Here is a 27,770-nt window from a genome sequence, read left to right on the forward strand (position 1 = left end):
GAGTTGCAGTGTTCCCCACTACGGAGCAGCTCTGCTGGGCTTTATTGAAAACTCATTGGCTCAACTCTGTCCTCTGGTACAAAGAAGACAATCAACAGCTCACCAGTCTCAGAGGACTAGCCTACAGGTACCAGAAAATCGTGACATGTGTTTAGGCTGAAGTCCCTTTATTTTTCCAGTCATTTCATTTTGAATGGCATACGACTTCATTGCTTCATTCCAAATAAGAGCATCAGGTTGAATAATTTGGCCTCAGACTGGCGGCAATCCTCCTGCCTCCATAGGTGAAGACACTGAAGAACTCCCTTTTGAAGCCTTTCACTTAAACTCAGCTCCAGCTGAAGTGGTGGCCATCGATACCCCCACGTCCCCATCTTCAGCAAGGCTGGGGCCCGTTAGTAACCCCCTGCCCGAAAGGGCAGGCCATTTTACACACTAACGCACTCGGGGATGGGAGGGCTCACGCTGGCTCTGCACAGCGGTCTTACAAACCAGGCCTGGGACTCTACTTTTCTATTAAAGTGATATTCGACAGCTTTAGTCGGAACTGCCAGAGATAGCAGCCTCAGAGGGAGCTCTGTCAGGACCTCACTGTCCGGTGTGTGTGACTGATGTGAGCGCCAAGGGCCTTAAAAAGGCCCACAGTTTTTTTCTATAAAAGGTTCTATTTTAGGTGAAGTTACAAAAGATTTTCCAGTCTACAGTAAACAAGATTTTTCCACTTTTTTTTTCATTTAAAAAATACTGTCATCTTCACCCCCCACCTTAGGGTTTTATTTGGTGTTTAGTGGAGAGACTTGCGCGTTGTTTTTAACCACTCACAGGGACTGGAGCTCAGACCCCAGCACCCAGGTAATGGCAGGGTGGTTCTTATATGCCTCTAACGCCCAGCTCCAAGGGACCCTCCGCTGTCTTCTGGCCTCCATCAGCTGACAGGTGAGCACACCTATATACACGCATGCACACACTCCTGTAAGCATGGGCCTGAGCATACGCGTGCGCAAATACACACACACACACACACACACACACAAATAAAGCAAATATTTTAAAAAATTGTATCTTGGGCTATTAAGATGGGTAAAGGTGCTTTCTACGCAAGTCTGGTGACCTGAGTTTGATCTCCAGAAGGCACATAAAAGTGAAAGGAGACACTGATCTACAGAGCTGTCTCTGAGTCACATGCACAAAGTAGCATGTTTATCCGCAGATCCATGTACATATACAGTCATAAAACATATTAATATCCTTATGATAAGGTAAAACTGTGTGCATATGTGTTGCATAGACTGTATTTTCAAAGTATTCTTTAAAACCTGTTAAATGCAATACAACATTTTATATGTGATATACACATACATAGACACACATACAACATGTGATACACATACAATGCATGTATGGCTTCCCAATAACTGTGACGGAAGCAACAGTGAAATGTTACCTCACAAATACTTTCTGTCTCTCTACATACCATCCCACAATCCCTGAGAAGTATCTTTACTTTAAAATAACCATGTAATTAGCATAATGCATTTTGCTAATTACATGTTTAAAGTAAATAATGCATTTTGAATTTTGAAATAAAGACAAAATGCATTTTGAAAAGTCCCCAGTCAAAGGCAAAAAGGTAAGGAAGACCCAAACACGTAGCAGGTCATTGGAAAATATTTCAAGGTTGGCTTGCCCCGGACTTCCATCTCTGTTGCTTGTATGGGACACCATGAAATCAGATGAGGATGGTGATGTGCGGGTGTGGACGGAAACTGTGATGTCAAACTGGACTGTACTCACCACAGGGCAAGCCGTTGCTCAATTTCCTTCAGAAAATTGGTGTGGAACTTGTGCAAAGGTTCAAAATTCGGGAATATGAGACTCTTCAAGGCTTCGGGCATGGAGTCCTCTTTGCTGACTGTGCTCTGGAACCACTGGGAAAGAGAGGGACAGGTCAGAGGGTCGTGTGCAGAGAGGGCAGCGGGAGGCCAGGAGCTTTCCCATGGCTTCTGAGCGAGCGGCTCAGAGCTGTCAGGGCAGAGGCCAGCTGCCCTGCTCTGCCCCTCCCTTCCCGCTCCGCAGGGAAAAGAGCCTCTGATTTCTACATGGATGCTCTCTCGCATGGCTCCCCATGGCTTTTTCTAGCCAGAGCCAACCTCTTCACCGAGGAACTAGAACCCGGGCCTCATCCAGGCCAGCGCACTGGGGAAGAGTGAGCTCAGAACGGTAGGCTGCCCTTCGCTTTATCCCTTCATGAAACTGCTGGGCATGAAGATGGCACGGCAGCCGCCGTTACCACGGTACCGTTACCAACGTGAGTGGGAACTTCGTCCCAGTGTGTGCAGAGCATCAAATATAAACCTCATCCCAACAGGGTGGGGCTCCCCCTTCACTCGCTATATTCTTTCTCAAGTTGCGGGGTCAAAGTCCCCTGGAACGCCCCCCCCCACACACACACACAGTGCACAACCACTTTGCTTTTAGACTGGACAGGCATGGTGACAGCAGTCAAAGTCACTTCCCACTATGGCACAACTTACTATAGGGGTAACCCGAGGTCTCCCTCACGAAGACACACGCAGTTACATCTGACGGTGAGCAAGCCACAGAATGTCCTGGGTCAGTGCCCACGGGCAGCAGACTTTAATTTTCATTTTCTCTGCTTTAGGAACATCTTTCCCTTGCACTTAAAAACCACAATCATAATTTCTTAAAGAGAACATTCCAAAATAAATACACCATTGACGTTGAGTGCCATAACCCAGGGTCAGGATGGGTAATCCTTACAATTAAAGTGAGGGAGCCTAACATTTACACAAACCCAGCCTTGAGGTAGCAGGTGAACATTAGGTTAACTACACCAGGGGTGGGGGTGGCGGGGGAGCAGTACACACCGAAGCGATGACCTCAAGATCCTTCAGGTACGTGCGTTCTGTGGTGGAGACTTCCTTAGCAATGTAGTACGCCTTGTCAGTTGGGAATCTCTGCAAAATCCACAAGAGAACCAGACATGGCAATCGTGTTTGAGTGGCAGACTCTGAGATATGCTCTGGTCACATAGACAGTGATTCCCTGACACAGGTCCCTAATAGGTAAGACCTTTTGTTAGCTACTATCAAGTTTAAAGAAGCTTATTTCCTGCTTGTGTGCGTGTGCACATGTGTGCGTGTGTGTGTGTGTGTGTGCATGTTTGTGTGAGGAAGAGTAGCTAAAAGAGTGGCTTTGGATATGTGTTACCACCAGCTAGAGGGCTTAATCAAGGAAGAGTTATACAATCTTCCAGGAAACAAGATGATCGGCCTCCTGAGACCAGGTACAATGGGCTGACAGAGTTGGCTTCTGGAGATCGTATGAGATGACATTTACAGTGTCAAAAGGAGATGGTGATACCAGTGTGTCTTAGTTCCCTGGAGCCTGGGTGTCAGCTGACGGTAGCAACCTAAAGCAGGCCACCACTGGGGTCTAAGGAAGAGCCTTAAACCTAGCCATTGCATTCACTTTCCGCAAGGACTTCCCTTATCTACCTCGGTATGTACATAAAGGAGCTATACCATGAACCTCAGCAAATGTCTGGGGTCCATGTTCTCGGAACACCACCAGACGATGAGGAGAATAAAGCGTGCACTGGCAGATGGGAGTCACACCGCAGTGGTCTACACAGTGGACACGGCCACATGGAAAGGGACGTGCTGATTCTCATGACACCCCATGCACGAACCCCGCAGAGGGGACACCAGGTGAACGAAGCCAGTCAGAAAGAGACAAAAACAGCAAGCAGTCTGGGTTGGCTGTCAAGGAGTGGGGGGATTGTTAGTCAACAGGAAAGGCTTTGTTGGGGATACGCAGAGACAGCCGGCCAACTGTGCACGTAGAGGTGGCGTGGCTTAGGCGTGGTTATTTCACTACAGTCCCTCTTCCCCTCGGATCTGCACCTTGCGCCGGCCCTCTTCTTCGTCGTCAGTCCGTGGGCAAGCCTGGTCGTTCAGGAGTGGGCTGATCAGGGGAGAGGCCTGCTTGTTGTCAGGACTCAGGTTGGGAGACAAGGTCACATTGGCGGGGGCAGCTCCTCCCTGCGAGTTGATTGACAGCTCTGAAAGGTGAGGGCTACCAGTCAGGGAGCCTGTTTGGGGATGAGAAGTTTTAAAAGAAAGAAAACAGTAATTTCTTCTGTGATTAGAGGGCTGCTTCCAACTTTTACGCTGGTCAGTCTTTAGAACATGGCTGCCTCCAGTGAACGACGCTTTGGCTTTCTAAGGTCCCCGCCCTCCACACCAGCTGCCTTGAGTTAGGGTACCCAGACAGGGTCTGCTTCACTCAATGCAGTCCCAGTTACGTAATTAAAAATAAGACAAGAGACCTCTGCACAGATAACAATTAAGGGAGCTTAAAAGCATTGCGCAATCCTGTGTTCATCTGGTAGCTACCGCCTCTGCTTCTAAAAACCACTCCAGGAAGACATGGCATCTACGTCACAGTGAGACATTGGGGGGTGGGGGTAGGAACTAAACTAGTAGGCATCTAAGCGGCTGGTGGACTCAGGACAGACTACAACACCTTGTGACAATGGGTCGCAGCTAACAGAGGTCAAGCAGCTAATCCCCCGCTCTACAGAACAGAAGCAAGCTCATGTACCTGGTGACGTCAGTCCATGTCCGCTACTCTTTGGGACAGAAACACTAGCATTACAGGCAATGGTGGTCATTTAAAAATGCAAGCTGGAGGATCCCATTATCACAGTTCCCCTTTGTGAATCAAAGGTGACAGGGTGACAGGTTGTTAAGTTAGTCCTCTAGAAAGGATAGCACATCACATACCAATGGGAAAATGAAGGTTACCTAGTACAGGCAGCCACAGGGGTTATACACAGATGTGATTTTGCAAATATCTGTCCTTCAACCTCCTGAGTCTATGTGAGATGTTTCAAAACACACTGCTACACTGTGTTTAGACCGAATATATTTATGGTTCTGATGCAGAGCAAACACAGGTAAACTGTTTCAATTATAAGGAAAAGACGTCAGAGCCTGCCCCCATGCTCAGTCCTGACCTTTGCTAGCCTGGCTGCCCAGCACGCTGCTAGGCTCTCCGCAGGACGGGTGAGGCAGTTCTCCCTATCTTTCCCCTTTTCAGTTGGGCAGCCGTGCCTCTGAGCCTGCCAGCCTCCCCTGCCCCAGGCTGCCCTGTGAGCGGCCCCAGCGGTGAAGAGCCCCCTGGCCCAGAAGACAACAGAAAGCAGCTGCTGCTCCTACTGACAGCTCATCAGTCCAGGGATCCTCGGAAAACAAGATTAGAGCAGCTGAGGGAAGGCTCGGAAGAAGGCTGCATTTAAAAAACAAAAACCCTCTCTCACGTTTTAATAAACCTCATTGAAGCCCTAGACAGAGGCCCCGTCACCCCACACACCACCAGATCCCATAAATCCCGGAGAAAAAGGCCAGAAATCGCTTCACAAATGTCAATTTTATTGACACTAGTGCACAACTGGATACAATGATTAGGAAAGAATGAAAGTTGTTAATTAGAAATAGTGACACACTGGAATTGCATTGTTTCAAGATACTATACTATTCTCTTTTTTTAAAAAAAATCACAGAAAAATGTTACTGCTATAAATAGAAGTAAGAAAAGAGAAAATTCTGGCAGTTTTGTGTCAAGATCAAAACATTCCATGCATTTGTGGGTGAGTGGCTGAGTGGAGCATCGCTTTGATTTATGCACCAGGCATCTAGCTAGATGTGGGGCTTACCGTCAGCTCTCGTGAGATCGGGTGGGCCGGTTATAAGTGACAGCATGCTGGGCCTTGGGGCTGCAGTGGCGTGGCACAGAGAAAGCATTCACCTCTCTGAGAGAGTTGGAGCCAAGGATAAAAAGTTGTTAGAAAGCTAGCTTCGAGTGGGGCGGGCTGCAAGGAGATGGATTACCAGCAGGCCGTGAACAGCTTCCAGGGACAGACAGAGAGCAGGCTGCCTGCCACACGGGGGAGAGAGAGTAAGCTGCACACGTTCAGATTCAACCACACCGCCCTCCACAGGTCCTGACTGAACTGCACCCTGCCCCTGCACCCCTACCCTAGCAAGGCTTTCAGTTAGCTGTTGGGGCAGGCCGAAAGCGTAAGCCACAGATTGGGTCTCTGAGAGGTGACGCCCTGACACCTCTTAAAGAATAGAGTTGGTTAGGTTTGAAAGAATTCCCACTGGACTGCCTCAGAGAGATGTGGAAGGCGCCCCGGTCGCTTGCCCAAGGGATAGAAGAGGCGACAGCTCAGGTCTGCCCGTGGGATTCGGCACACAGGGTCTAACCATATTTGATTGCCTCACGGGGGATAGCCAAGTTGGGGTGGTTAATCTCCTTTTCTGAAGAGGTTCTTGGGTCCGCTCATAAAAGGAAGAGGGCTGGGTGTGTAAACCGTCAGACCAAGACAGGATAAACACCAGCACTTTGATCTGAGACTCCATCAGCAAGGCTAAGGAGGGAGACACCCAGGTTTCTGAAGCTGGGCCTATGGAGCCGGAGCCCTGTCCTTGAGCTTTGAAAACTTACAGGTGAAAACAGAACCCAAATGAAGACATCACAGTCTGCCTCTCAGCAATCGGTAAGACACGGTGGGAGGAGCAGTAAGTGGAATCTGGCAGCTCTGTGTCCAGACTGGCGGGTGTGGCGGGTGTGTCTAAAGTAGCCAGGACTCAAGGTCATGCAGAGTTAGGACTACTACACAGAATCAGGTTTGGTGTCTGCAAGTGGTGAGAAGGCACAGCCCCAGGTGGTGGGAGCAGAGAAGAGGAGCCCGTCAGGCGCCTTCCCCCTATGCTGTGGGGTGATGGACACTTGGGCTTTTGTTTTTTTAAACCACTTTTTCCTGACAACAAATGAAAATAAGCAAATTTCTTCATCAGGGAGCTACAGGTAAATCGTTCTGTAGGTCCCTACAAGGAAGCACCTGGACAGTAAGGCAAGAGGTGGGGAGGAATTTAAATATATTAGGGAAAAGATCCACTGCTCACTACACCTCTGGAAATTGTACATGGCTTTATAAAACATTGTTCCCTACTTCTAAAAGTGGCCATGTGTGGCGCTCAGGTTAGCAGCCCCCCAGTCCTCTGCCTCTCCCCGGTGATGTCTTCCTCCCCCACTAATCTGTATGAAGGGGTCTGTGTTTATGCCGGCCCAGTGGGCCAGCAATCCCCACCAGCACTGCTGTGAGGGCGCACGGTTCTGGCAAAGGCCTTTTCAAATCTTCTTAAATGGACACTTTGTCGTCCCACAAATAATTATGGGACTTCAAATTGGCCCTGCTGCTTTTATGGATTTCAATCTATCAGCTACTACAGAGCCTGCCTTTACAGCTTCATTGTTTTCATTTAGAATGCATTCATAATTCTTTCTCTCCTGGTCCATAGGAGGCTGGGCTCAGAGACTCAGGACAGGATCTTCATCAGAGGAGATGAAATGACCTGGCTAGAGAAGGTGTTTCTAGAAGCAGCCCAGCTTCTTGCCTCTGGCCGCTCTGAGAGGGAAGGAGGGAGAGGAGAGGGGGAGAGAGAGAGAAAGAGAGAGAATCCAATCTATTTCTCAGGTAATTAAAATGGCATCTCACATGCTGCTGGACCTGTTCTGTTTTGTAAACTAGTAAGTTGATTAGTGTCTAATTTTTAACATGATAGGCATTTTGTGTGGGTTATTTTCCTGTAAAAAGAGAAGTAGAAAACCTCACTATTTAAAAATAGAAACTTGTTATTTGATAAATATTAAAACGAGAACATTGATGGTGCTGATAATCTCTTCTTTCAAAATCTCTTCACTATTCCACGAACAAACTTACTTCTTTTGCAAGTTTTTAGATGCTATGATCCTATCTTTTGTTACTGGCTCTAAAATATAGATTTTTACCTACATACCCAGAATGTGTTCCAGAGGCATACGTAGGAACACAGAAGAAATGCAGGGCTCTTTTTAAACCACGGCTTCCCACTAAGAAAGAAGGTAATGGAATCTCGACAGAGATCATCTCCTCTGAGCACTAAGCGCCCAAGGAAATCACCACTGCACTGAGTCAGAGGTGGGTCCCTGCCCATCAGACTCTATGACAAAGGCTGGATGGAACAGCGAGGTCCCCACAAGGAAGAGTGAGGTCATGGTTCACCAGTGTTAGAGATGGTGCCCTCTTGGTGACACCTGAGGTGGCTGGGGGCAGGTCACTCACGCTTCTCAGAACCAGTGTCCTTGCTCAGCAAGCAGCTAAGCACCCACTTCAAACGTCACCACCAAGCCATTCAGACAGGCAACTTGCAGGAAAACAGGTAGATAGACAGACAGACGGACAGACAGATGGCGGGGGTGTCACTCAGGGTCAAATGGCAGAGAGCACACGGGGCTGCTCTTACTTATAGGGCAAAGATAAAGGATGGTGGGGACCTTGTGAACTTGGTGGCACTGTGGGGAGGAGGGGCCTGAGTCCTTCCTGTGGGGAGGACAAAGCTTCAGCTCTTGCTGGGAAAGAGCAGCAAACAGGGTTTTTTGTTTGTTAACAGCAAGAAGCCCGTTAGGAGGAGGTTTAAAAGCCTCCTGAGGTCAGAGTAACAGGAGATATTAATGCCATGCAAACATTTGACATGAGTTTGGTCTTCCATGCTCAGTTACCAAACTCATGGTTATCAGAGATGACAGAGAGCATCTGGGTGACAGGAATCCTTGCTGTGCGAAGGCTCCGCATTGAAGCATGGTGCCAGACCGCATCTGAGGCGAGCACACCGTGGGTGGGTGCCCGCCCAAAGGACAAAGCCCGCTGGGGACGCCACATCCCACTCCCTCCCACCGAAGCCAATCAACATCAGGTGTTTTACTCCCACTGAGGATAGGAAGAGCCCAGCCTGTGGTAGGCAGGCTGTGTGAGCTCCCAAGGTAAGTTGCTGTCTCAGATGCGCTCTGTTCCACTGAGCTCCTTTACAGCGAACCTGCTCTCCTCCAGGGCCTGCCCCGCCCCACAGCACCTTACACGGTGCAGGGCCTTGAGAGAAGATGAGGCCCCGTCTACACTTCTCCCCGCACCGGGTGGATATGCTTCAGTCTGTCAAAGTGCCGCTGAGTGAGCGACGGACTGCTGTGTTCTACAGAGGATATTCCAGGTACAAATTGGTATTCAGGCAAGGTTTTGGGTTGTTTTAAAGAAAGGACACGAGACAGCATTCCAACAGTGCAGGGGACAGAAGGTATGCCATGCTCCAAAGATCAAGACAGAATGTTCAAAACAGAGCGTCTTCTCCCAGGTAGGTACATGCTGACAAAACTATACAGTAGGACAATATGAAGAATGTTTCTTAAATTTATTAAACAAATGACAGAAATGAGAATGAAGTCCCCAGCCTTTTCTACTTTAGAATTAATTCAGTGCATTAGAAAATTTTAATACAACATATTATTACCTCAAGGATTAAATGCACACACAGAGAGAACAGGAGGAAATTGTGTTAAAAACACGGGCTGGGCTGGGCTGGGCTGGTGAGATTCGGTTAGTGAGGTTCGAAGCAATTTTCCAAGGCAGGAAGAGGTGAGGGGAAGGAATGGATGGCCCCTCATCCCCTCTTGGTGCTCCTGGGGAGAGCAGTCATTCTCAGTAGCTGAAGAACTGAGTGTGGTCTTTCTGTAACACCGCAGGCAGAGGGCTCTGGAAGCCAGGGAGAGGGGGCTTGAGGGTGCAGCTACACGAGACAGACACTGATTGCAAGGGATGACAGACTGGGCAGCACTGTGCCACATGCACCTGAACGACCCCTCTGCTGGGCCCTACCTTAGGGACAGCTGACCACCCAGATTCAGCCTGCTGTGGACCTGACCCCTCAAAGCTCCCTGTACGCTGCGTGCTCCATTCCCGCCTCCAGACGCTGCAAGTGCCTTGGCCAAGTGCTTTGCCCTCTGCCATTTGCCACCACTGTTCAGTATTCTGAAACGGCCCTGCCTGGCCCCAGCAGGGAGCTGTGGTGCTGCCTGGCACCAGAACCCTCGCTTTGCTGAGTTGACCTTTCAAACGCCATCCCAGCCACTGTAGGGCAAGTTTCCTTTATCAACAGCAGTCATCCAGAGTCATCCGCAGAGCAGCTAACCTGACCCAGAGTCCTTAGGAAGAAGCACAAGCACTGCCTTCCACGGGAAGCTGCCATCCAGTACCCAGTACCGGAGCCGCAAGCATGCAGGGGAGCTGTGAGCATGCAGGGGAACCGCGAGCATACAGGGGAGGCGCAAGCATGCAGGGGAGCCGCGAGTATGCAGGGGAGCCGCGAGCATGCAGGGGACCCGCGAGCATGCAGGGGACCCGCGAGCATACAGGGGAGCTGCAAGCATGCAGGGGAGCCGTGAGCATGCAGGGGAGCCTCGAGCATGCAGGGGAGCCTCGAGCATGCAGGGGAGCCTCGAGCATGCAGGGGAGCCGCGAACATGCAGGGGAACCGCGAGCATACAGGGGAGGCGCAAGCATGCAGGGGAGCTGTGAGCATGCAGGGGAACCGCGAGCATACAGGGGAGCTGCAAGCATGCAGGGGAGCCATGAGCATGCAGGGGAGCCTCGAGCATGCAGGGGAGCCTCGAGCATGCAGGGGAGCCGCGAACATGCAGGGGAACCGCGAGCATACAGGGGAGGCGCAAGCATGCAGGGGAGCAGCGAACACGCAGGGGAGCAGCGAGTATGCAGGGGAGCCGCGAACACGCAGGGGAGCCGCGAACATGCAGGGGAGCCTCGAGCATGCAGGGGAGCCGTGAGCATGCAGGGGAGCCTCGAGCATGCAGGGGAGCCGTGAGCATGTAGGGGAGCCGTGAGCATGCAGGGGAGCCGTGAGCATGTAGGGGAGCCCCCTTCCAGGCTAAGCCCAAGGGCCGTCATGGGCTCAGCGTGGTTACCGTGAACAGAGCAAAGGTTTAAGCTCTTCCCTAGCTTCTTTCTGGTCAGGTATTCAACGGTTTTCTCGGAGAATAAGCTCCTGGGTGAGAGCTTCCTGGAGTGCTACGCTGTTCATTTGATGAAGACCGTTTTCCAACAGACCTACCCCTTCCCTTGTCCCTGCCACAGGTGACTGACATACAAATCCACACTTTCAACCCTTGCTCCCAGAAGACATACTCAGAAGCCTCTCTAGGGTACTAAAGGAAGAACCATGCAGCTTTCTGTCCAATTGATGGCAACCTCACCACGTGGATCTTTGATGTAAGCTGACTCCACATCTGAATTGTTATGGGAGTTAAAAAGTGCTTTTCATTATTACATCTTATTAAAAGAAAACTGATATTAAGAGACATGCTAATTTTGTGCTGACGTCCAGTACCTGGTATTCAGTCTCCAGTGAGTTCATTTCCCTGTTTTAAGTTTCAGCTCATCACACAGGAAAGGGGTGAATTAAACCAACAAGGAAAGAACAGTGCCAGCCAGTTCTTCGGTGCCACCAAAGTCAATGTCTTTAGTTAGCTCTTACTCAGAGCGGTCCCCCCAACCACACCCTTCCCTCTGAGTGTTTGGCCAGCATGACGCTACGGCCTGTCCTTTGAGTTTAAAGAAGCTGGCTGAACATACTGACGGTTAGGAAAGCTCTTGCACTTCACTTGCAGAATTCAGCGACAGCAGAACAGACCTGAGCCATGCAACATGATGGAGGGAAGCTTTGGGGGAACTCGGAGGGGGGATGCGTACAGATGGGAGGGAGGGCCAGGAAGCAGTGTGCCGTGGCTCCTGATCTAGCTAACTCAAGAAAAGGGGTCAAGCAAAGCCAGGTGATCAAGACAGAGGCACGCAGAGTCAAACTAGACCTGACTAATCGCAGGCTGAGTCCACCTGTAACTCAGAGGCTCATTCAGTGCGGGCTGTGGCTGTGGCTGCGGCTGCTTGGAGAGCACTGTGAGTGGAGAAAGCGACTGAGAGCAGGTGGTCAACAACTCTGGATAGAAGAGGAAGAGTGAACAAAGTGAGCCTCTAAGCATGTCCGCCAATATTTTACCAATGTTAAAAAGGTTTCCTAGCTGGATTTTAATCCTTGTTTAAAAAATGCTTGGCAATGCACAACCAGGGTGACTTCTGAGGTGAACACATGCCTCAGACTCAGAGCAGGCCAGGGGCTGCCTCTGCATCTTGGATCTTCAGTCCACCCCCCTTTTTTTTGTTACTTGGTTTAAATCTTCAGAGATGTTCCTTAGAAGAAAGTCTGATTACTCAGATTTTAAGATTACTCGGGGCCAAAGAGCAGGAGGGGGGAGATGGATGTGTAAGAAATTCCTGATATGAATCACACATGTAGGAAAGAATCTGGCCCGCAATCTTCCTCTAACTGAATGCCTGTCTAATAAAATGCCACCGATGGCATCCAGATGACTGCTGCAGGGGCTGAGGCAGCTCAGCTCGGGCTCTGGAACTCATTAGATGCATTTCTTCATGCTAAAGGAATTTCTTGCCTTTTCGGTTTGCTCTAACGAGGATCCACACGGGGAACCACAGAAGGGTCTATCTATATTTCAAAAATGAGGAGCTTTAAAATCTGGGTTTCTCTGTCTTCCATCCCTGGTCATGAGATACTGCTTACAGAGCAGCGTGAGAATGCAAGGTCCAAAGGCCTGTGGCTCCTTCTTCAGTCCAGAAGAAGAGTGTGCCACGTATGCTGCTGTGGGGAGACTGGCAGGTCTCGGGAAGCCCTCTGGTCTCTGCTTTGCCGTTTTTCACGGCCAACCCCGTCACTGGCCTCCCTCGCCTTAGTTCAATGTCACACTAACATAGGTCCTTCGTAAGTCCCAGATCTGGAGACCGTGGGCTTTGGAAGCCTTGGAGCCTGAGGTCTACATGGTCAGAGAATGGGGAGTTCTGGGAAGGCTTGGCACAGGGTCAGTGGGGACAATGCATCACCTCAGCAACCCTGCTACACTCGGCTCACTGCAGGCATGCACATTCTCTGACTATCTAACTTCCAGAATCTTCTAGAGTGGAGGACAAGCTCCTGTAAGGACAGTTAGTGACCGCTCTCTGCATGTGGGAGGTGGGACCTCGGGACAAACCGGTTCCCAGTTCTTTTAGGCACTATTTATTTGCTGGGACTGTTGCTTTCTTAAATACTAGCTAAGGAGCAGAAGTTGGCTTGGCTGGCACAAAACCAATCAGGAGACAACTGTGCTACAGTACAAGGGGAAACAGGTGATGGGCACCCGGGACGGGCAATCACGTTACAAGGCTAAAAGAGCTCATTCCTACTTAGTTATCAGACTTCCACATAAGCAGCAATAAGGAAACGTCCTTTAAACAGACCACAGTCACAATTAAAATAACCAAGCTGGGCTCCGCTCAGCCCTCACCTGGCCAAGCATTCCTATGGCAAACGGATAGCTTTTCCTAAGACCGGGCAGGATGGTCAGGGACATGTAAAAATGCAAACGTAGTATGGAGAATGGCTATTCACTTGTTAATTGTCATCCAGGATTTTCACATCTAATTCTAATTAGAAATGCAGGCAAGCATCTCCAGATTTAAAGCGTGGAGCCTAGAGGTCCCACGTGAGGAAAGGGTTGAAGTCAGGCGATCGGGGGTGGGGGGCTTGGGGGGATGGCGCAGCTCTGCGGCCCAGGCACAATACAGGCTGCCTAGCAAGGTCACTGAACTAACTCCACAGGAATGAGGTTGCTCCCCCACGGCAAAGGCTTGGCAGATGACTGCTGACGCCTCTGCAGAGCTTACAAGTCATCTAAGGCAAGGTGTGAGCGGACTACTTCAGTGAGCAGCTGCCCACTGCTACCCTGTCAGTTTGATCCACCAATCGCCCTCCCAGTCAGCTGACCAAGAATAACCAAACATGCTTGCGTCAGTATGAAGCCTCTCATTCCTGCTTACAAGATTCTCTGAGATCCACAAGCCAAGCTCTGCCTCACTTCCTGAACAAGCCCAGCTTCCTCACTGTGAGCCAGCCACAGCTCCGAAGGCCACCAGGATGGTGGCTCAGCAAGGATGTACCATCTTCACAACTCTGCAAAGTTTTGTAGTTCAGAGCTAAAAATTTTGTTCTATGGTTAAAAAGTATCAAAGACTGAAAAATACAAATGGAGGCTTGTGTGTATTCCTCACCCTCCAGTGACCAAGGACATGACTTGGCCCACATTCTTGCTACCTTCCTCTATGATAGGCTCTTCGGGGCCATCATAGCTGATGGAGAAAGAGCCCACAGAACCACCCTCAAAGGCCAAGCTGGAGCCCAGATCCAAACTCTTGGCTGGGACACTTTGACAATGGCTCAGGTAACTTGGGGAAGACACATGGTATGAATTAAAATCCCAGCTCCTTGGTCTGCTTGGAGAAAGGCTGGGTGGCAGGTGGAGGCCTCCATGATTTTAAAAGAAGTCATAGACATGTCAAGGTGTCCATGTTCCCAGTGGGGTCACACAGAACCTAGGGCAGTAATGGAGCAGAATGGCACGTGACAGTCAGGCAGGCACGCATGCGGCTGGCAACCTGCTGGAGACAACAGTGCCCATGGTAAGGTGTTAACTTTCCCTCACCTTATCACTCAGCAGCATTTCTGGTTCACCAAGAGATTCTGAGAGTCAGCCATTTCCTAAGAAAACTAATGATTCGACCCAGCAATGAAAACCCAACCAAATGAGCAGTCCCAGGTAAATAGCTATTCCTAGAGCTCTGCCAGCCTTAACAGCATCTCACAGGGAGCCCCAGAAGCCGGAGGGACCCCAGATTCTTCCCATGAAAACACCTGTTATTCTTGAGTGTGATTTTACTGACACAATCTCAGCTAGCAATCGACTTCCACCTGGACTGGGATTCGTCTATGCCTCTTTATAGGGCCTGGAAAATGCCCCCAACTTTTAAAGAGGGGACGGACAGTAAAAACACTTTTCTGTGATTTCAGGGACATTTTAGTCAAAACCCTGCACACACAACTGCACGCACAGAAAATTACCATGTAAATATAATACACTGTTCACGCTACCAGATTCATAATAAGGAATCACTGCCTTCAACCAGCAAAACAAACCTCCAGTAACTTGTTAGGGCTTGCTGTGCACCTTGTACCATGCTTTCTAAAAGGCAAGCCAGTTGGGTTAAATTTTGTGTTTGTTAAAGGTCTAGGGAGTCAGGCATGACCCATAAATATGTGCCTGTCCCAAACATCACCTAACAAACATTGACTAAAAACAAACAAGTCACTAGGACAGACCTTCTCTGTGGCAGCCCTGGATCTGCGACTCCTTGTGATCAACAGTTGACTACCTTACTGCCAGGCTCCTCACTCGTGCTCCCCTTCCTCCTCGCCCAGCCGCAGGCCCTGCGAGCCCGTCTCACCCTTCCCCTTGCGTGGGGAACTTAGGCTTGTTGGGTGACCAAGCGCCGGGGACTTCCTCGAAGGGCTCGCCATGGCAGAGTCTGAATCACTAGATTCATTCCCGCTGCTAGTGGAGCACTCTGTCACCTGCAGGGGTGCCAGCTGGCCCTCTACACTGTCGGTGTGCACAGCCTGCATGGGACCCGTGGGTTGGGTCCCATTGGCTAGCATCGTACCTTGGGGAGTGGTCATGTGGGCCAACCCTTCCTCCTCCTGGTCATCAAGCGTCTCCATGGCCTCTGGGGTGGGGGCTGCCTGGCTAAGGATGAGTGGATCTGTCTCTGACTTATTGTATCTGCTAGGAAGGTTCCTCAAGTATGGCCTCTGCAGGGCCGGGGAACAGTTTTCATAGGGAGGACCCTGCTTTGGGACAGTATCTTCTCCCATACTCTTTTCCCTAAGGTCATGTCCATTTTCGGAAACATAGCCTTGGGACCTAGTCCTGTCCCAACTCATATCTGGACTTGAGCTTCTGCTGCAGGGGGACAGTGGGGTGGCCAGGGGGCTCTGGCTAGTGGAGGCCCTGAACATTTCATCTATCAGGGAGCTATGTCTTGGGAGCCCAGGGCTCCCACTCAGATCAAAGGTAATATCTGCTGAATCATCATCAAGGAATTCTCCTGAGGGAGGCCGGGAGGACTTTATGGAGGGAGGGGACGCCCTGGGCCTAGTCTCTGCTCGCCTCTCCTCCCTGGACAGTAGATAAACGCCACTGGTCAAATCACCTTCACAGTTGTCATTTGTTTGGGATCGTGACTGGGACCCTGGTTCTCTGAGGAGGTCATATTCACTATCTACATCACTACAGTCAATGAAGGGGATGGAATTGCTACTGCCTCCAGCAGCCCGGGATGCTGGACCTGTGCTTGGCTGCGGGGGCTGAGGGTTACTTGGCCGGATGCCATCCTTGCCACCCTCTTCCTCATCCTCTTCCTCGGGCGGCACCACGGCGGTTCCATCAGCAGCTTTGCTCCCCGGAGGGCTCTTCGGGAGGGCGGGGCTTTGGTGCGATCCCGGCTCCAAGGTACAAACTTTTGTTTCCTTTGCTTGTTGGCAGCTCTGGCCACTGGGAGACTCGGTACCTTCTCCAAACATAAGGCTTGCGCTCTGCGGAGACTGGGTAGGGAGAACAGGGAAAGCATGGAGGGAGATGGTTATACCAGAGTGGAGGAAATGCAGAGGAGTTGGCTTTAATTGGACAATGCCCCCTCAGCTAGAAGGAATGACACACAGACGCCACAGACACTACGCTCAGGCGAGAAGTGAAACTCATGATCTACGGGGTTTCTTCCAGGGTGCAGACGTGCTCCAGCCGCATCCCCAGAACATGAGTTAAACTGCATTGCTTTCCTTGACCCTCATCTCAGGGGGGGACTCCACGGTGTCCATGCAGCAGACGGCCTTTTCAGACCATGAAAGCTTCCCTAGCAAGGGTCAGTGGGATGGCAGAGAAGCCCTGATGGCTGTATGACAAAGACCCCAGAAAGGCCACAGACCTCTGCACTTGAGAGACAAGGTAACGTGAAGGCAAATGGCTGGAGGTCACATAACAAATTCTTAGTCTCTGAGAGAAATACTGAGAACAACGTCCTGAGCCACCAACCCTGGGTCGGGAGCTCTTGCTGCAGCCAGAGCAAGAGGGACACTTTTCCCTGCTGTTGCTTGTCCACTGCCCCACAACACACGTCCCTGGGACTCTGTAGCCGAGGCTCCTAGAGAGACATACAGCCGACCAAGCGTTTTTCTCCCCAATCTCTATCGGTTACACGGCAGACATGGACTGCCACGTATGTTTCAATCCCCAAACCCATGTGGTTCAGAATTAGGAGATAAGGCAGCAGCTGACAACCAGCTACTCCCAAGGGCTTGCTGTGGGCACGTCGGTACAGAGCCCAGAGCCAGCTCGGGACTCTCTATGCAAAATCCCAGAGGTAAAGGGGACAGGACTGGAAAGCCAAGAGGGCAAGCACGAGGTGCAAGAAATGAAAGACCCTCAGCTGTCCATGACCGCCACTGACCTGTTTTGGCACTTCTGAACTCGGTGCTGTGGGCTGTGAGACAAGGCTCCTGGTGGAATGGATCTTGCTGTGTTTTCTGAGGGGAATCACACAAGACAGCTGAAGTCAGGACAGCTTTGATTAAATGAAGCACTTCGGGTACTTCAAGCTTGGAAGTACCCAAAGCTTTCTTTGTCAATGTGACAGACACAATATTTTCTAAACACTGGTGGATTCCTCAGAATCCTGTTCTAGCTGAAGGACCGAGAATGACTGAGCACTGCCTGCTGGCTCTGGGATACTCGCTCTGGGAAAGCCAAGGGGGAGGAGTAGCCACCAGGCATCAAAGACTCTGATCTGCAAGCTAACAATGGATCCATTTGTATAGTATTTCTTCAGTATTTTCTAGATTAGATCTACGACAGAGATGATGACCAAAGACCATCTTGCTCTTACACAATGTAGACCCAGGAGAAAAAGGCTCCCCTGTAAGAAAACAGAGCCTCAGAGCTGGTGAGACCAGCACAGGCCCTTTATCCTGTCCCCTACCGGTGAACAGGCACTACAGACTTTCAAGTACTGAACTCATGAGCTGGTATAACTCCACCCCAGTGTGCATGCATCTTCTCTTCACATGAAAAGGCCCAGGGTGTCTATGTGGACAATTGGTGCGACTTCCTGCATGGTCTTCAACATGGTAACTGCTAATCATCTAAAAAAAAATCATGGAATTATTATCTTTGGATACAGAGGCAAGGTTGTTTCTGGTGAGCTGGTGGCTTGGATACACAGGCAGAAGCCCCCAGCATCGAATTTCTGGATATGGGACACGAGAAACCATACCAGACTTATTTCAGCAAAACTAGGACAAAGCATCGAAGTGACCTGAACATCTGTAGACAGGAAGTGGGCCCGATAAGACACAGAGCGCTCTGATTCGCTGGAGCTCCACAACAAGTCAAATGTACTCACACCACCTCATGAGCTCAGTACATGACAAGGCTCTAACGCCTGCTCCGTGGATATGGAGTACAACAGAATCACAAGTGGTGTGTCAGCATTTATAGAAACGAAAACTCACACACCCAGGGCAATCCCCCATGCACACAAATTATCTTTTAATAAGTCAGTATTGAACTCTGGAAGAAACATAAATCTAGAAGTTTCTTTTGGAGAAAGGAGGAGGAAAATAAAAATAAAAAAATAGGTCATGAGTCAAGGTAGTTTTATCTACTAGTTCCTGTAGCAACACATAAAAGGAACCCAGGAGTTAAGTATGCAAAAATACTGAAACAGGTAGGCATCCTTTACCCTCAAGTTTGGAACATTAAGTAACTGGATTTTGGAATATTTGTACTTATAAATGTGGTACCTTGGAGATAGGATCCTGATCTGAACATGAAATTTATCTGCTTCCCATCTACCTTACACACGTAGCTTGGAGGCCATTTTATATACTATTTACAATGTACATTTTTGACTGGGATCTTTTCAACTCTTCAGATTTCTAGGTCAGTGTGGACCGGCCTGCAGTTGTGAATGCCAAGCTGTGAGAGTGTAAGGTCTGTCATGCCGTCTCTAGGCTGGGGTCAATGTTTATGAAAAGCAAAAGAGGGTTAAAAACAAACACCCCAGGCTTAGGGAGGCCTGGGTCACTACTTCACTCCTGGCCTTCATCTCAGTCCCTCTCTGACTCTGCCTGAACTCAGGCACCCATGGGGGGGGCGGGGGAGGCAGAAGCACTGCCATGCTCTAGGCTCTGAGTTAGGAGACCTGTGCTACTCGCTCTGTGTGTTAGAGTCTCAGGGTCTCCATGTTTAAGCAGGAAATAAAAGACCACTGACCATGGAGAGCCAGTGTGAGGCAAGGAGCTCTGAGTGGCACCTGGCAAATACCTGGATACACAAGCATCTGCCACCAATGGCAACAGCAACAAGTCCTGCGGCTTCTCCCCGAAACCAGAAACCTCGGCAAGCCACACCTTCAAGCGTGTAAGGACTCCTTGAGTCACTGTTACCTCTGCTCCGGGTCCATCAGCCCTACATCAGGTCTTCCTCCCTCACCTGTCATTGTGCCCCAGGGCGTCTTATCTTGAGTGAGTAACTTGGGTCCTGTTGAACCCCAAGGCTGACGGTGCAGTTGAGGGGTCACTCACCCTAGGCTGAGTAAAGATGCGTAAGCCACTCCCAGAGATGGTTTCCCATCCTCTTACCTTTCAAACTGCACCTTCTTGTGGCCGCCTTCTTTGACGTAGTCAAGAACTTGCTTCTGAGTCCGACCACTGAAAGGAAGACCACAGAAGTAAAGGGGGTGACAAGGGGGCGCTTGCCTCTCAGCCAGGTGACAAGAAACGCAATCCCGAGGGAGCCTGGGGGTTTCTGTCCATTTGGTTTCTGGGTATTTTCCTTATATGCAACAGAGAAAACAGTCAATTAAATAAACCCGCATGGTAACCATGGCTTTCTGTGAAGCTGCCGTTCCCAGACAGCCCCGTCTAGGCACCAGTCTGTGACGCAGCACCTGAGACAAATGAGACAATCGCTTTTATAAATAAACTCCTTTCTGCATGGGAGAGGTTGGGGGGAATGGCTCAGTGGAACAGCACTTGCCTGGAATGGACAAGGTGCCTGAGTTCAAGTCCCAGGACCATTAATAATAATAAACTGCCAGGCAGTGGTGGTGCACGCCTTTAATCTCAGCACTTGGGAGGCAGAGGCAGGCGGATTTCTGAGTTCGAGGCCAGCCTGGTCTACAGAGTGAGTTCCAGGACAGCCAGGGCTACACAGGGAAACCCTGACTCAAAAAACAAAAAAGAAACTGGCACAAGAAGTCACAGGCGATGGGGAGTTAGTGGCGACTCTGATCGTTCTGCTTGCCTTCCATCAGGACAGGGTTTTTCTGTGTGGCTCTGGCTGTCCTGGGGCTTGCGATGCAGACGAGGCTGGCCTCCGACTCTTCTGTCTGTCTCTGCCTGCCAGGTGCTGGGATAAAAGGCAGGCACCACCACCACCGCCCAGCAAATCAGTTTTCTTAGGGCGCAGCCTCTTACAAGCCGTCCAGGTTCTAGTGGATGACCCTACACCCAAGTACACGTGGGCAGTGCCATGAGGACTCGATGGGTTTAAAAGAGAGGGTGAGAGGTTGGGAAGGAAAGTGGTGGCCAGCACACAAGAAACACGAGGGGAAAGTGCGGGGAGTGGGTCTGATCAAAACACACTATATCTATGAGCGAAATCCTTATGTGATTAAAACAAAAAATCCATCTGAACGCTATGCTGGGGTCTGACCATGACTGGCAAATGACTAAGTGGTTCTCGAAGGTTCAAACAGAACTAGAAAGGCAAGGTGGAGCAGTGTTGGCCGCAGCCCGGGGCCGCAGCTGTGATGGAGGAAGCCTGAGGGAAACGTTCACGTGACGAGCAAATGTCCTGGAGGGGCACGGCGCCCGTACCTGAACCGGAACGACGACCCTCGGCTGAAGAGAACAGGCTTTGGCTTTGGCTTGGGTTCTTCGAAGAGTCTGAAGAAGGCATGGTGCTCCACGCATATTTTCCAGAAGGACTTGCAGAAGTCTCGGCCGGCCATCAGGAACTCCAAGGTGTCCTGGAATGAGCTCTGAAAGGAGCAAAAAGCGGCTTTTGTTTGCCCTGCACTGCTCATAATCCTTCTGATGAATCAGGAAACAAAACAAGACAAAGCAGAAATAAATTTGTCCAATAAGACTGCCAATTGTATATCTTGTTATACAGCCGATAATTCAAGGATTGAGCAAAATATGCTCATTCCCGATGGGGAAACAGGAACGTGGCCTTGGTGGGTGGTAGCACTTCTTAGCAGGTCCGTCCATAAACACACTGTGCTTTCTTGGCTTCTGCTGCCTCCTTAAAAAATAGTCCAAGTATTAACACACCCCTTCCTTAAAACATCTAAACTGGGCTGTTCTGCTGTTCTCTTCCTCAGGGCTTCTGTCCAGGTAGACTTTTAATCCACTCCCCCCTTTTTTTAAATAGCAGATGGCACAAGTCCCTAAGTAGCTCCAAAAGACACAGAGGAAATGAAATTTCTTCCCTCCCGGGGTACAAAGGTATTAATGATCCTCAATAGACAAACAAGTCTTTCGATTCTGGAAGAAACACAGAAACTCTTTACACAGTGTTTCCAATTTCAGTGTCCATGTTACAGAAACAAAAGTCACCAGAGCCCTTAGTATTTCCAGCAGCTCTATTTGGGGGCTGTCAAGAGTTCACTAGAACTCAGCTTAGAGTGTGCGCTGTAATCATTCCCCTATCAACTAGCTTCCCAGACTGTGACTGCATTCTCCACAGAGAATCATTTTATGTTGGGGGGGGAGTGGTTTGTGTCCACTCGATCCGCACTGCAGCTGAACTGTGAGCTTGGGCTGCCCTGGTGACCCCTGTGGGACAAGGACTCAGGTCCAGATAGGGCAGGCGTCAGGGATTTACGATCTCTCCTGTGTGGCTGTGGCAGACAAAGATCTCCTGTGTGGCTGTGGCAGACAAAGAAGACCCTATTCTCTTCCCGGAACCCATCCCATGCGGGCGACACCCTTGGGGGTTCTGTACTGGGAAGATGTACTTAGCCCCTGAGAATGGGCTCCCATAACAGTGTAAGGGCAACATCGGGAACTAGAAAGCCAGGACTATGTCTGACTAGGCAGGTGAGGAGGTGCCAGGAATATGGCGGAATGCTGGGGTCCCAGGGTAGAGCCACAAGCTAGACACATGACCATAACATAGTTCAAGTTGTTTGGAAGAGGAATGGTCTCCTTAGGTAAGCACCTGTGCGCCCTTTTTATCCTTCCTCCCAGAACCCAGTGTGACAGCAAAGTCTTCCCAAGCTTCTGGGTACACAGTCCTCCCAGAACCCCTTTACCGGCCAGCCGCTGGGGAATCTCTGCTGAGCGCAAACCTCACCCCACAGGCAAACCCACTCCACTCTCAGCTCAGCTGGCCCCACACGTACGCCCTCGGTGACTTACATTCACATCAGGTCTCAGCTTGATAAGAAAGCGCTTCCGCTTGAAGCTCAGCTTCCGCACCTTGGCCCAGTTAAAGGCATTGATCTTCGTGAAGCCCTACGAGAGGAGAGCACACATGAGCAGGGCCAGGCGTGGTGTGCACACGGGAACTGCAGGCAGAGGGCTGAGGGCTAAGCAGTCTCTCAGAAGCAAACCTTTGATGGGAGATTCCCAGGCTCTTGTCTACTGGATACCAGACACTCACCCACACTCACCCAGTGCTATTTCTCACTAATTATAGAACTGCACATTCAGACCATGCCTGCCGTCACATAGGGAAGGCGCTGGTCAAGGTAATGAAAAGAAGATAAATAAAAATGAAACCATGACAATCACCACACCAGTAACAAAATGGTCTCTCACAGAGGGTCAGGTATTCTACTAAGGGATTTTTAGATAATATCTCATCAGACCACACACAAAGCTCAGTGAGACAGAGTTATTGTCTTCATCTTACACAAATGGAAACCACAACATGTATGTGTAAATGTACACCATTCCTGAGTGGTGGGATGGGGCAACCAGGGCTTCAAGGTCAATCCCACAACAACTAAACAGTCCAGCAATTCTCAAATATTTTGATCATATTAAGCACAAGCCAAGCACATTAATTCGATCCCAGTACTTCTTTTCTGTCTTTGTGACTTTGAGAAACGTTTAAAAATTTGGTTTGGAAATGTAACGGTCATAACTAAACATTGGGTTTATTGTTCCTTAAAGTCAGGTATTTGTGGATTATTTGTCAACGTTAAAAACTGAGAGGAGTGGTTCCTTCTCGGATCTCGTCCTGCTCCTTAAAACGTTCTTCCTACACCAGGTATGAGGCCCAAGGCCAAATTTTTAGGGGTGTGAGTGTATAATATTTAATGTGTGCCATAAATTGATCCTATGTAGAAGAACTGCTACAATTCATGTGTGTGTGTGTGTGTGTGTGTATACACGCTTGAGAGTATATATATCCTAGAGCGTGTTTGTGTATGTGTATCTGCTTGAGAGTGCATGTATGATGAGGGATGTAGAGAGACTGGGGTGGGTCGGGGCATCCTAGAAGTGTGTGCTGTTTGGAACTTTTAGTTCCTCAAACTGCGGCTATGCAAATATTTCTCCCATCTGTTAAGTAGCTTGGGTGATTTTGCACGACAGAAAAGAGTCTTTTACCAATTCGAGTATGTTTATTATTGTAGTTTCAGGAGATTCAAATACCTCTGCAAGCAAGCCTACAACACTGCACTCTTTATGCGCAGGCCTGCAAGCCACACATGAAGGGAGCCAGGACAGGAAAGCATCGGTCAGGTAAAGCCACCCACCGCCAGGCACACTGAAGAGCAAGGGTCACATGCCCTTAAACACAGGTTAAAAATGCATGGGTAGAGTCTGTCTTGCTGCAAAAGGGCTGTGCATGCATGCCGGGCTCTTCTTTCTGAAAAGCACACGTGTCTTTAGAGTTGGGTGTAGCAAAGTCCCAAATAAGCTGATCAAACACAAGTTAATTTGAAAGGAAAAGAACCAAAAGGATCAAATTTTAAGTAAGTGTCAAGATGTCGTCTCTGAGTATGGAAGGCATCTGACGTCAATGCTCCTGTACACTGTGATCTCTGTACAGGCCCACTGGGGGCCATCAGGATCTGTAGATCTGTAAGATCTATTAAACCCAAACAAATCTCTAATGTACAGTCTCCATGAAGGACAAGCAAGAATGCAGGAACCAGACAGACGGACAAACAAAACCCTTGACAGCTGAAGGCTTAGCGGGGTTACTTTTCTTGTTCACTTGAAGATCTCCACTAGAGGCCTCAGCCTGGCCACCCATGTGAACCTGGGAGGAGGGCCCATTACCTCCCTCCCTCCCTCACCAAGGGAAAGGCACTGTATTCCCCACACCTGAAACACTAGAATTCCAGTGTTGGCGACAGCCAGGTTGATCTTGGTGCCTTCCCTGTCCTTGGCAGGGTGTAACCGGATTCCGTACATCTCCAGCCGGCGGGCCACCTCCAGAAGCTGGAAATCTGACTCTGCCGGGGTTTGTCCACTGACAAAGCAAGGAGGGAAGAGAAAGGCAGGGGATTTGAGTCCCCCACGTCTATTACTTTGAGATTGAGCAGCTTCTCCAGGGAAATAAAAGGCACTTGACGGCAGGCCACAGGCTGCACGATCAGATGACACCCACCTCCACCTGCTAACCCCAGAGCCACACATTGAGGACAAAAGCCCTATTACCCAGTAACACAAAACCTCTAGGTCTGTCTCCAGCCCAGCCAGCACCTCAGAATCTCAGTTTCCTCTAGATCACGTAAAAGTGAAACACCTCTGTGTTAGGCAAGTTTTCAGCCGGTCTAAGTAAGCTGAACTTGAGAGCAGAATGCCAGGCTGCGTTTCTTCTACTGCCAGGTGAAAATGCCTGCCTCTGAGCCACAGAGGGAAGGAAGGCGCTGAGTGTCCTTTGAAGATGTTCTCCCGATCAAAGCAAAGGCCAGAACCTGGGGCTATCATAAAAGTTCTAAAGTCTCCTCATATTTAACACCGTGCTTGGTTTGACACATGCCTCCCCAAGCTCTGTTAGGATGACTGTCTGACGGCCTGCAAGCCTTGCCTTACCCTCTCCTTTATGTTTTTGGGTCACTTTGTCTCACAGCTAAAATCTCAGCCACTTGTCTCTGCAATTTTTAAGAGTTCAGAATGGCCCACAACACCCCAGTGAAATCTCCACTCCTTCCTTGAGCCTTTGTTCTGTGTTACATAGCACAGAGGTGTGTGTACTTGAGCTCATGCTCCTCCCTGTGCCGGGAGGCAAAGAACAGCCACTGGGGAGCGGGGGGAATCCACACATGCAACTCACATGTGGCTGTGGTGGAACTCCACGATTTTGTCTTCTAGTGCATCCTGTTGAGGTACATACTTATTTTTTGCTAAGTGTTCTCTGTCCAAAGCTTCATCGAAATCCCCAATCTCCGCTACAAAGAAACAAAGAGGGGAAAAAAAAAGGGGGTCACATAGGATAAACTCTTCAAGAATGTGTTATAATCCCTGCGCAGCAAGTACAAAGCTGACAGGTGACATCAGGTGAGCACAGCTGGTGGGGACCGAGTGCAGCTTCCACCTCAGAGTGGGTCGTAACCTTGATTGATAATTAGAGCCACGTGGAAGGTGACTGCTACTCCTCCTTCATGCTAGTAGTTTATGAAGGAATTTTCAGACTTATTGGTCTATTAGTCACGCATACTTTGGTTTCTTTTCCGTTTTAAGGTTATCATGTAATCACACACACCAGAAGGGAACAGTAAGGCATTTTTATACAATATGCAGTGTGTAGTGACATTGTAGCAGCTCTCCTGCTACTTTGTGACTTCCTCTTTCTTCTCCCTTTCTCCATACCTTTCTCCACTCCTTCAACCCCCTAACACTAGATAGGACAAGAAAAAGGATAGAGGGGACAGGAAAGAGATCCCGGAATAAAGTTAGTGCTCGACATGGCTCTTAGGTGACTTCCTGCTGACTAGGGGCATCAAGTTCCTTGGGGAAAGTATGATCTTTGCCATCAGGCTATCTAATTTCTTCTTGTTGTTGTTTCTTCTTTGTGCACAACTACTTAACAAACCAAGACCACCACCAACCAACCAATAACCCACCTCACCTCTCAGGGTCCTAGCATTTATATACCCTCTGAAAAGTATGGGGCAAGTATGATCTTTGCCATCAGGCTATCTAATTTCTTCTTGTTGTTGTTTCTTCTTTGTGCACAACTACTTAACAAACCAAGACCACCACCAACCAACCAATAACCCACCTCACCTCTCAGGGTCCTAGCATTTATATACCCTCTGAAAAGTTCCCAGAATTCTAAACATCACACAATCGTAGAAACTATCTGCAGCTGGCAAAATCATGCCCTTGCCACAGCTTGAGACAAATCATAGTCACCTGCTGTGGAAAATTTGAAGCAGCCCCATTCCTACACCTGGGGTTAACATGAAAATATATTCTTATATCTGTGTTCTTGCTTTTTTTTTTTTTAAATCAAAACTCAGTCTGGAGAGATGGCTCAGTGGTTAAGAGCACTGACTGCTCTTCCTAAGGTCCTGAGTTCAAATCCCAGAAACTACATGATGACCTACAACCATCCATAATGAAATCTGACCCCATCTTCTGGGGTATCCTGAAGACAGCTACTTACATATAATAAATAAATCTTTGGGCCAGAGCAAGCAAGGCCAGAAAAGAAGAAAAAGTGTCTAAAGACAGCTACAGTATATTTACAAATAATAAATAAATCTTTTTTTTTTAAAGTCAAAATGCCAAAACCACAGAAATCATTAGGTCATTGATGAACCATCAACTTAGAATTCACCATTTCTTTTCTGAGACACAAATCCTGTCTAATAGTGACTTTGAGGTAGGTATCCACCTATCAACCACATCTATCCAGTGTTCTACGGGGCACTGGGAGTTAGTCTCTTTCTTTCCTTCTCAGTAGTAAATTCTACACATTTTGCTGGATTGCTGGATGACTCAGTATCAATAGACCTAGGAGTTAACTGAGGAAGCTCTTACATGGAATAGCTGGATACATAAAAACTGAATTGTTATCAAAGAAGAGATGTCAGAGGGAGGAAAGGTAAACAATTTAACTAGAGGGAGGAAAGATAAGCAATTTAATGTGGTTGCTGTTGCTGTTTTACCTTAAGAGTTTATCAGATTTCTTATATTGTTTAGAAATAACAGGTGAGACTGTAATTGTGTAAATTCTTCATCCTCAGGCAACACAATGTGCTTTCTTATGCAACCTCAACCTACGTCTGGCAGTGAGCTTGCTGTACTATCCACACGTCAGGCCCTCTGTTCAAAAGAACAACTGTGCCTTATGAGCTCCATTGAGTGCAGGTCTGTCAGACTCCTGGGAGGCACGCCTTTCCTGGGCATCCTACTGCCTGTGTAACAAGCCACCAGAAAGTAGCATAATGACCCTGCTGCTTAGGGAAGCAAGAGTGTGGTTGCTATAAAAGCTACCTTTTGTTCAATTATGCAAATAGATCACATCCGGTCCATTACTCATGGTCATCAAGTGTGGACTGTATGCGGCTCCACGCCACCCTACTGAGAGTACCTGTTTTGTACTAAGCTGTGTAAACTCATCTGGCAGCACCTGGGTGGACCTCACTTACAGGCTTCCTCTGCTGTCACAGGTGGGTGCCGGTGTTTCCTAACTGCCTTTTCTGTATTGAATTCCCATTCCATCCCAGAGAACAGTGCACAGAACTGAGGTTGCCCTGGCCTACAGACACTGTTATCAGCTACCTGAATGGAAGCTTTGATTTCTTTCTACAGTTTCTTCTATCTGGTCAGCATAATTGATTCCTCTTATTCAAGATAGAACTGGGGGCAGGAGGGATGACTCAG

The 27,770-nt window shown here is 49.1% G+C and overlaps 1 protein-coding gene across 3 annotated transcripts in view; it reads right to left on the minus strand.

Moving 5' to 3' along the window:
- The window catches only part of Farp1 (FERM, ARH/RhoGEF and pleckstrin domain protein 1), a 236,827-nt gene that overhangs the window by 24,061 nt on the left and 184,996 nt on the right, over window positions 1-27,770 (minus strand). For 2 of the 3 annotated variants that reach the window (XM_052190621.1, XM_052190620.1), the window contains exons 7-16: window positions 25,213-25,327; window positions 24,258-24,405; window positions 22,338-22,433; window positions 20,790-20,953; window positions 19,551-19,619; window positions 17,360-17,435; window positions 16,202-16,457; window positions 3,927-4,114; window positions 2,889-2,978; window positions 1,795-1,928 (exon numbers count right to left, since the gene is read on the minus strand). In XM_052190621.1, the coding sequence (XP_052046581.1) occupies window positions 1,795-1,928; window positions 2,889-2,978; window positions 3,927-4,114; window positions 16,202-16,457; window positions 17,360-17,435; window positions 19,551-19,619; window positions 20,790-20,953; window positions 22,338-22,433; window positions 24,258-24,405; window positions 25,213-25,327 (1,336 nt within the window). The remainder of the gene's footprint in view (window positions 1-1,794; window positions 1,929-2,888; window positions 2,979-3,926; window positions 4,115-16,201; window positions 16,458-17,359; window positions 17,436-19,550; window positions 19,620-20,789; window positions 20,954-22,337; window positions 22,434-24,257; window positions 24,406-25,212; window positions 25,328-27,770) is intronic. The other variant, XM_052190622.1, reaches the window with a different exon arrangement.

The sequence above is a fragment of the Apodemus sylvaticus genome, chromosome 8 (genome assembly GCF_947179515.1).
Source record: "Apodemus sylvaticus chromosome 8, mApoSyl1.1, whole genome shotgun sequence".
NCBI lineage: Eukaryota > Metazoa > Chordata > Mammalia > Rodentia > Muridae > Apodemus > Apodemus sylvaticus.